Here is a 9,824-nt window from a genome sequence, read left to right as displayed (position 1 = left end):
ACGAAGCAGGGGTCATCCACCCTCATCTTGGACCCTGTCAGCCTTTGTCTATTTTGTCATGCCAAGACTCCCACCTTTGAATTAAGAGGACTTGCTTTAAAAAGAACAAGAGTGGTGTTCGGTCACAGCGCTGGCATGCCTGTCTTGCCTTGATCGGATCGGATCTCCTGACGCCGGCAATCAACACTGGTCTAGCTTTACTAATAGCAGGTCAGGACTGCGTGGGTGGTTCCTCTGCTCCCCTTTCCCTCTCCTTCGCGTAGGGAGAGCGAGCCCTCTGGTCAATCGCCGGAACGAGACTACATTTCCCAGGCTTCTCCCTGGGACTGAAGCGCGGGGCAGAGGGGAGGTGCTGTATCCTCCAGCAACTTCGTAGGGGCGCCCGGGAGCTGGTGAAAATGCTGCGAGCCAGTGGCGGGGCTGCTGTTCGACTGGCGTCTCCGTGCTTGGGATCCTGCAGGGCTACTGCATGCGGGAAGCGGGGCTGTACCTCTGGGCAGGTGAGCTGGCAACACCCCCCTTCTCCCACCCAGGTGGAGGCGTGCGCTGAGCAACCCACAAACGGGCGAGACTTGCACGGAGTTGGGACTGTTGGAGCGGGGCTGGGTAGGTCCGGGCTCCTGGTATCCAGGGAAGCCACGGGCCCTTTGTCTTGGAGGGGAGAGGCCAGGCGGGGAAAACTTGGGTGGGAAAAGTTGGTACGAATCCGTATGTTTTTCGAACGTCCATGACCAATAACTAAAACATACCGGAATAGAATCAGAGAGCAGATCTTGGCCTGCTTTTATGGGAAGCCCAGAGAAATCCGGGATACAAATGAAGTCTAGGAATCGCCCTTTGAGATGGAATAGGCTGGAAAGCCCCCCCCCCGCGTCCTTTTGGCTGAGTCGCGGGAGGGAGTATTTCCCTTGGTGTTACAACTGGAGGGGGAGGGAACAATTTCACAGCTGATTTTCCTAAAGAGAGAGAGAGATTGTACTATTGTGTTCTGTTTTCAGAATTAGGCAGTGCGTCTGGCTGAGTCTGTGTTCTCCTTGAACAAAGTTCTATCAGACTGTGACTGTAAAAGTGACTGTGATGAAGGGTGTGTGTGAAGGGAGGAGGAGACCTTCCCGATGTAGGCTAAAGTCGAGAAACGGGACTGCTGGAGCCTCCTGGCAACAGTTATTCTCCTACTTGAGCCCATTGATCAATAACTGGGGTCGCGAAAGCACCATCTCTCTCGTGGTGAAACGTGCAAATGGCGTGAAAAAGATCACTGAAGATGAGACATGGGGAGGTTGTCTGCAAGATGCGTTTGGGTTGGTGATGATTATGGGGCTGGTGGTCAGGGGCTGGCATTGTCCAGAGGCTGCTGAGAGTCCCCTGGTACGAAACCCTGACTAGCTGCTGCTGAGATGTAGCCGCCACAGGCTCTGGCAGTGAAAACAGCCCCTTGAGAGGTTTGGGACCAGCTCTGTGCTGCGATGCGATCACCTCTGCTTGCTAATCTGATTTTTCCCTCCTTGGGGGTGCAATGATGAGGACTGGGCAAGGAGGGTGCCTCAGACAAGCCATTCTCCCTGCTCAGCCTGGAACCAGCCATGGGTGATGAGACACACCAACTCGTTGCACTGCCTCTTCTTCCAAAATCTCATAACTTGTGTGCAGCGACTGGTTTTACTACAAATGGGGATCACCACAGCCTCTGTATTAACTACTGCAAACTGCAATAGGAGGATATTAAATGACACGTGGGCTTCCTTTTGAGACCTTTCTGACCGTCTCCCTCACTATGCAGGCAAGTTCTCAGGCAGGTGGGAAAGTGACACCGAAGAGGCTTTGTGGGCCTGTAAAGGGGTACAAAGGGCAAGCAGGTTTGCTTTCCTCTTGACATTGGACTTCTGATAAAGTGCTAAGCAAACAAGACTAATTACAAAGGTTAGAGACAGCTTAGTGACAGGAGGCCACCCCTTACTCCCAGAGGAGAAGGTTGATCGCTGGAGCCAGCTGTAAATTAAGGCTGAATTCGGAGGAGACGGGTACACTCTCTGGGACAACTGAAGGTCCATGTCTGGCCTGTGGGAAGTGACTCAGAGTGGCACACAGGGCTTCAACATGTAATTTAAAAAGACTAGTCAGTTTCCCATGGGCATCTGGTTGGCCACTATGAGAAGAGGATGCTGGACTAGGTGGGCCCCTGGCCTGATCCAGCAGGCTGTTCTTATGCTCTTATGTTCAGTTGGGGAAGGGGATGCTCTTCCTTCTGATCAGGCTAGGGTTGCGAATGGCTGGGGTGGGATTGATAGTGAACTCTGGTTGCCCACCGCAAGTCTCTAACTTTTGGATGATCTCATGAGGGTTGCTGGCAACTGCCAATCCGAACATTCCTTGCCTTCCTCTGCAGGAGAGCCTGAAGCAGACGCCCCTCTATGACTTTCACCGGCACCATGGCGGGAAGATGGTGGCCTTTGCAGGCTGGAGCCTACCTGTGCAGTACACCCAAAGCCACTTGGAATCCCATCTGCACACACGTCAGCACTGCTCACTCTTTGATGTGTCTCATATGCTTCAGGTAACCTTGGAGGGAGATGAAGGACAATGTGCCTTTCTCTAACCTTTCAAGGCATTCACATATCAGAAAATCTGGCCAATTGCAGCTTCTAGCAGCATATATTTACCACATAATTCTGGTGCCTTTCAAAATATAGTTGATTCCTCTGGACTTGTTTTCCCCTCTGGTTGGTCTTGAGCAAACCCTTTGAGAAATTTCAAGAAACAACTCAGCCAGAGAGGCCTGGACTGATGAGCACAGTGGGCTTTTTTAAAAATTCAGGGGGATGGCATGGAAATGTCAGGTGTACTTCTGACATGAATGGCCATATCTTGCAAAGATGAGTGGGCTAGGATTTGGGGAGATGGTGATGGATAGCAATTGAACCTGAGCACTTATACTGGAGTGGGCATGAGCCAAGCCCTGGCCCCACTGGGAGAGCTTTTCCAACTGCCAAATACAATCTTCATGTGATAATGTAGCAGAGCCAGGTATTATGTCAGGCATTTGTAAATGTCTCTGCCTTGCATGTAAAATCTTAGAGGGGTAAAGAATTTTTTCCCCTCAAGGTATTTCCAGCTTGTATTGATTTCATGGAACAAATGTACAGTTATTACCAACAACAACAACAACAAATTTTATTTGCGGTCATAGACCCGACAGTGTACAGTTATTGCTAATTTTCTTCAGACGGCTCCAATGTCTTCTCTCCGAGTAGCACTTGTGTTCTGACACATCACATTTTCCCAGTGCTGGGAGTTGCTTTGTGAAACTCCTGGCCGATGAAGGAAAGTCAGTTTAGATTCAATATTTATTAATCATTAATGTGAAGTTTCTCAGTCTTCCCAGTTCACTGAGGCTGAGATGTATATTTCCCTATTTTTTGTGATATTGGGATTTTACGTTGTTTTTAATTATGTATTTCAAATTGTTGTAACCCAACTGAAGACCTCAGGATGAAGGGTGGGTCATAAATTAAACAACAAATAATAATAATAATCATAACAATAATTGGAGGTTCTCCTCCAGTTAGCTCCAACTGTTGAGTTAAGACAGGTGGCAACTGGGTCAGAGCCTTCCTAGTTGTGGTGCCCCACGTTTAATGCCAGACAAATATCTTCTTATTCTTCCAGCCTTTTGAACCTTTTAAGCAAGTTTGGAAGCTGTGTTTTATCTGCTGTTTCACTGTGTTGCTGATTTGACTTTATGGCTGATTTGTGTTATTTTTCTCTCTTTACTGTAAGCTGTCCTGGCAGCATGTATGTGCTGAAGATGCAGGATGGATGAATGAATGCACAGACAGAGGGATAGTCCTCTCCAGCCTTATGCTCTAGCTCAGAGATAAACTTACAATTTGGCTGAAGCCTTTACTGGCAGTACTGGTCACATAAAATGCATTTGGTTGGTTTAAATAATTCTGAGTTTTATAGATGTTTCCTAGGATATTGGTCAGTGCTGCATTTTATTTATAAGCACAGTAGGGCCCCACTTTTTGGCATTCTGCTAATACGGTGGTGCCAGCAGGGCGATCAGCTGTAGCGCGGGGAGTTTGTGCTCTACAGCTGATCACTGTCAACTGTACTGCGGCAGCTGGAGCTCCCCACGCCATAGCTGATTGCTGTCAGCTGTAGCAAGGCGGCTGGAGCTCCCCGTGCTACAGCTGATCGCTGTCAGCTGTAGCACAGTGACTAGAATACAGCAAGGACCCACTTTCCGGTGGTTTTAGCTTTTCGGTGGGGGCCTGGAACGTAACCTGCCGTATGAGTGGGGCCCTACTGTATTTTGTGTTTTTTTATTATTATTGTACATCACCCTAGCTTCCTTTGGAAGGAAGGACAATCTGGAAATATGACTAATAAATGGATAAATAGTAACACCTAACTATACCACACTAAGCTGTGGTTTGGCTGCATGGTGGTACAGGCTGAGATGTTTTGCCTAAGTCTGCTGTCCTTGGTTCTGCAAAGCACCCAGGTGATTGGAGATTACTCTCTCTTTTACAGACTAAAGTGTTTGGCAGAGACCGAGTGAAGTTCATAGAGAGCCTAGTGGTTGGGGACATTGCAGAGCTGAAGCCTAATCAGGTATGTCAAAGCCCAGTGGGTTACATCAGGGGTGGAGAATTTGTGGCTCTCTGGATGTCTTTGCAGTCCCATTAGTCCCAGTCAGCATGGCTAACAGTCGTCAACGATGGGTTGGAGGGCCACAGGTTCCTCACCCCTGGGTTGCACACAGGTGTAATCTAGTGAATGGCATGCTGAATTTGGATGTGCAACACCCCCATTCAAATCTATCAGTGATTTTGGATTAATCACTGTTGTTCAACTGGTCACCCCACAGAATGGATATGAGGGAGAAATGATGTAAAAAATATTGTAACCATTCCTGAGCCATTAAGAGAAGGCAGGACACAGTAAGTAAAAATAATACTTTGATAGGGCTTTTCTGTATGATCAAAGAAAGCCTTCATTGAGTGCATTTTCATTATTTATACGGTGCCCCTGCAACTCTAATCTAGCATCAGTAAAACAATATTCCCATTTAACGGAGGAAGGGGTAGGATAGAGAGAGCTTTGCTTTCAGGGGATAGCTGTATGATCATTGTACCTCCCTTAAAAAAAAGACAGATAGCAGGGGTTGAATACTTGGCATCCAAAACCAAATTATTAAAGGCTCACAAAATGGCAGGGCATTTTAATTACAGGCATTCCCTGCTTAAAGTAGCTTCACTTAAAGTAGCCTCGCTATAAAGTACATGCTCCATACTCCACCATACCCCGCTTAAAGTACTCGCGCTTCGCAATAACGGACACTTTATTGGCATGACGCCACTGCCATCTAGTGGTGATTGCGTGCAGTACAAGTGAAGATAATTGCTTCACTTTAAGTACATTTTCACTTAAAGGACACTCTACGGTCCCATTGCGTACGTTAAAGCAGGGTATGCCTGTATTTGTCTGCTGTTCCACTCTTGTATAAAGCCTCAAGCTCTTTTATTTTTAAACAAGGGAAGAGTCAAAAGACACTGCAAAAATCTTTTTTTAATTACACACAGTTATGTAGGCATGAGAGAGGGAATCCTATTGCTTGTCACTAATGAGGTCACAGACACTAGCCAATTCAGGCTGGTATGTCTTAATAGTCCACATTACAGTCACAAAAGCAAGGGATGCACCAAACAGGAGGAAATTGTTATTAGCATTAAATGTCTACCTGCTTTACAGCTAAAGCCTACCGTCTATTGCATGATAACTGCTCTCAGGGACCAATAGCTGAAACTGAGCTTAGATTTACTTTCAGGGTACCCTGTCTCTGTTCACAAATGAAAAAGGAGGCATCATAGATGACTTGATTGTGACCAGCACCTCCGAGCAGCACCTCTACGTGGTCTCTAATGCAGGTTGCATGGACAAGGATTTAGCCCTCATGCAGGTATGTGTTTCTCATCATCCAGTCCCACAGGGAATCATTTCTAGACATGAGGCGGCAGCAGAAGCAGAGGTGATAGGTAGGTGATTCCATTACATTGGAAGACTTGATCTTTCCCCCTGCTGCAGCTGATGCTGGACCCAACTAGAGAGAGAATGGGAAGGAAGAGAAGCTGCACCGCCACAAGTGAGTCATGACCTCATTGCTCTCTCCGTTTCAAATTGCAGAACAAGATGAAGGAAATGAAAGCAGCTGGCTGTGATGTGGACTTGGAAGTATCCCACAATGCTTTGCTTGCTCTGCAAGGTAATATTGTCTCTCTGTAATAATTGCTCCTGCTGTGGAAAGCACTGTATGCTGATACCATACCAGATATTTGCTTTGAGAGCATGCATGGAACTGCTGAAGTGTCAATTGCTCTGATGCAATGGCATCTCCCAAACCAATCAATAGTTTTTCTGTGGCTCTTCCTAGGACAGCTGTTTCTGTCGCCCTCTTTCATTTGCTATGCTCATATCCAAACCATTCCCTTTTTGTTGTTGTTCGGCTCATTTGGCACTGCAAAGCAATTTACTAGTTAGCTGATACGGTACTGACTTGTCTTGGGCCCTTGAAGGTGACACACCACTTTGTGCTGTGCTTCTCTGTACCCGTAAGAACATAATGACCCTGCTAGATCAGATAGTCCATCTCGCCCAGCGCCGTTCTTGCCAGTGATCCAGCCCAATGTTTCTAGGAAGCTCAGAAACAGGGTCTGGTGGCAATAATCCTTCTTTGTTGTTTGTCCCCAGCATCTGATATTCAGAGGGAACAGGAAGCAGTAGGCAGAGTGAAGTGGCTTCCCCTGGTGGCAGATGCTGCGAGGACAGGGAGCAACAGCAAGGTGTTAAAAGACAGAGTGCAGGGCCAGCCCCATGACATTTTGCTCCACGGTAAGATGGAGGCCTCCCACTGGTCCATGTGGGAATGGAATTAAGTACCACCTGCTTCTATTTCCCTGCCCAGTCTTAGAAGTCCTCAGGGGAAGGCACCATCTTGTCCTTCACCTCAGGCAGCAGCATGTCTTGAGCTAGTCTTGGGAGGAGTGTGGCAACTGACCATGGCTGTTCCACTTACCTGTTGTGACTAACAGATATTGATAGATCACTCATCCATGAGCTTGTCTCATCTTTTTTATAAGCTATTTAAGCTAGTGTCATTGCCACGTCTCGTGGCAATGAATTCTGCCCTGAATGCAAAGACGTGCCTTGGCTGGGATCAATGAGGGTAGCACCATCCTGTTATGCATGTGGCCGAACTCGCAACCTTTAGCTTGAAATGCTTGACTCCTGCCTTCATCAGTTAACTGGGACTTATTGGAACACCTTGGGGAAGCCTGACAAACTAACCTCCATTCAAGCTACTTGCTGGTTTTCCATTTCTTCTGTTCTGGTTCCTCCCTACCCTCTTTCCTCTACCAGGTCCTGCCATGGCCCGAGTGCTGCAGGCTGGGGTGTCAGACAATCTGGATAAACTGCCCTTCATGACCAGTGCAGTGATGGGTGTATTTGGAGTGCAAGGCTGCAGGGTCACACGCTGCGGCTACACAGGCGAGGATGGCGTAGAGGTACCATGTGGCCAGCCCCTAGTTCAGTTAACCAAAGGGAAGAAGGGGCGAAGAGGGGTAGCAGTGGCACTGATGTTATACACTGAGAAACAAGTAGTTACTAAAGGCTTGGGAGGACACTGGGTTGGTGCAGAAGGGGATGATCCAATCAGGTTGGTTGGGGGGAGAAGCAGGTGCCAGTCAAACCTAGACATAACTTCAGATGGCATTAGAGTGCAGGATTGAGCAAGGTGAGTAAGAATCCAAAGCTGGGAGGAAAGAAGGGTGGCAAAAATCACACTGACCAGATCACTGTGCTTTTCCATGCCCAGATCTCTGTCCCTGCAAGCCAAGCTGTGGAGCTGGCTGAGCTGCTGCTTAGGGACCCTACCGTGTGGCTGGCTGGACTTGCGGCCCGGGATAGTTTACGCTTGGAGGCAGGGCTGTGTCTTTATGGGAATGACATTGATGAGAGCACCACCCCTGTGGAAGCCAGTCTGGTGTGGACCCTTGGTAGGTGCCAGATGGGATGCTGAGATTGTCCCTCTTTCTCCTGACTTTCCTGGCCAATATCAAGTTGGCAAAAATCCACCCAAACCCATTACTGCACCCTAGACCAGAGTAGGTTGGGCACAGAACACAAAGTATGTCTGGGCAATGGGAGAGAAGCTGCAATTGGCCTTAAAGGGGGATGGCACACTATGTGGCCAAATAGTTGACCAAGAGTGGAGAATGATTTGGACCATAGATGGGGGAGTTCCTGCTCTGTTGGCATTAGCATGACACTTTATTTCCAATTGTTTCACAGGGAAATGCCGTCGCGTTGCCATGGATTTCCCCGGTGCATCAATCATTCTGGCCCAAATCAAAGAGAAGCCCCAAAAGAAGCGTGTGGGGCTGACTTCTACAGGGCCTCCCATCCGGCAACACATGCCCATTCTCAGCCCAGAGGGCAAGGCCATTGGTAGGTGGCAGAGTGGCTCTAGAAGCGCCTCTTATTACTGTCTAGAGAGAATCTGGTAGAGAAAGCATTGGAAGATGGCATCTCAGCCCTCTCCTACAATATGCCACATATTCAGAGCAAGTAATGCTAGACCTGTTTTGTCACACTGTAGGCACAAATGTTATGTGCATAGCTTCATAAGCCACAGACCTATCCACATCAGCTGTGTATACAAGCTAAATGTTTAGAACTAGCAGCCTTGTACCCAGTGTTGCTTGGGAATCTGAGCACAATTGTTAAAGGTGCAGTGCACCATCTTGGTTCAAAATGGTGTCCAATTGTATGCAAACATGGACACAAACCTGCTACTTGATCTCAGGAACCATCATGCAAAATTTGGTTATGGTGTCTTCAGAGGTATCCAAATGCATAGCAAACAACTTTCCACAATATATAGAGTTGTTCTTATTACCCCCCCCGACCGCATTTTTCAGACTGCAAAGAAGTACACTCTGCAGGTAAAGCTAGTTGAAGATAATTGCAGGATGCTGTCTTTTTGAAGGGTTCTAGTGCAGCTGAATACAGAAAGGAGCAAAAACCTCTGGCAGTGCATGCTGTCCATAACTTGTTTGCATTCTTCCTCTCCTTAGTGGATCATTAAGAGACCCTGCTTGTTCGTCACTCTTAGGCAAAATTAGGGCCATTGTGAATTAGGCTCTCCACTTAGAGAAAGTTGGTAGAATTTGCAGTTTTGGCAAGGTTTTTTATTGCTAACTCAGTAATAGTATGTTCCTCATTGACAAATAATCTGTCTGTTCTTCCGTGCACTAGGTGAGGTTACCAGTGGCTGCCCCTCACCCTGTCTGCAGAAGAACATTGCCATGGGCTATGTGGAGAGTGAATTCAGCAAACTGAGCACAGCCCTCACAGTAGAAGTGAGGAAGAAGAGCTGCCCGGCTCTCGTAACCAAGATGCCCTTTGTAGCCACGCATTACTACACAGTGAAATAGGCTGCTGCTGCCGCCACAAGCTGTCAGTCTTATATCCCGGCCAGCTTATAAAGGGCCACATGATTCCATTGGGCTCTGCCACAAAGGCTGTTACTGAAAAACAACCCAGCTGTAAAAGGAGAGAACCACTGTAGAGGACCACGCCTGGGACATTAGCAAATGAAAAGAGGCAGACAACTGAACAGACTTGAGGAAGTATGCTCTAGTCTAGTGTGTGTAGAAAGATACCAGTCACTTGATCTCTTGACCCTCTATATAGCCACCCACTTCTGGGTCCCAAACTTGCATTAATCCCAAATATTAAAAAACCCTTAACCTCTCTCC

General features: G+C 47.6%; 1 protein-coding gene across 1 annotated transcript; it reads left to right on the top strand.

The window, feature by feature from the left end:
• Nucleotides 1–272: 272 nt before the first annotated feature.
• Nucleotides 273–9,819, top strand: AMT (aminomethyltransferase). The gene is made up of 9 exons (XM_061617728.1): nt 273–500; nt 2,387–2,554; nt 4,537–4,617; nt 5,834–5,965; nt 6,190–6,268; nt 7,423–7,568; nt 7,880–8,060; nt 8,356–8,511; nt 9,322–9,819. The coding sequence occupies exons 1-9, from the start codon at nt 399–401 to the stop codon at nt 9,498–9,500; spliced, it is 1,224 nt and encodes a 407-aa protein (XP_061473712.1). The 5' UTR covers nt 273–398; the 3' UTR covers nt 9,501–9,819.
• The last annotated feature ends 5 nt before the right edge of the window (nt 9,820–9,824 follow it).

Source organism: Rhineura floridana, chromosome 3 (genome assembly GCF_030035675.1).
Source record: "Rhineura floridana isolate rRhiFlo1 chromosome 3, rRhiFlo1.hap2, whole genome shotgun sequence".
NCBI lineage: Eukaryota > Metazoa > Chordata > Lepidosauria > Squamata > Rhineuridae > Rhineura > Rhineura floridana.
The sequence above is the reverse complement of the archived record's forward strand: the minus strand, read 5'-3'. Positions and strand labels throughout refer to the sequence as shown.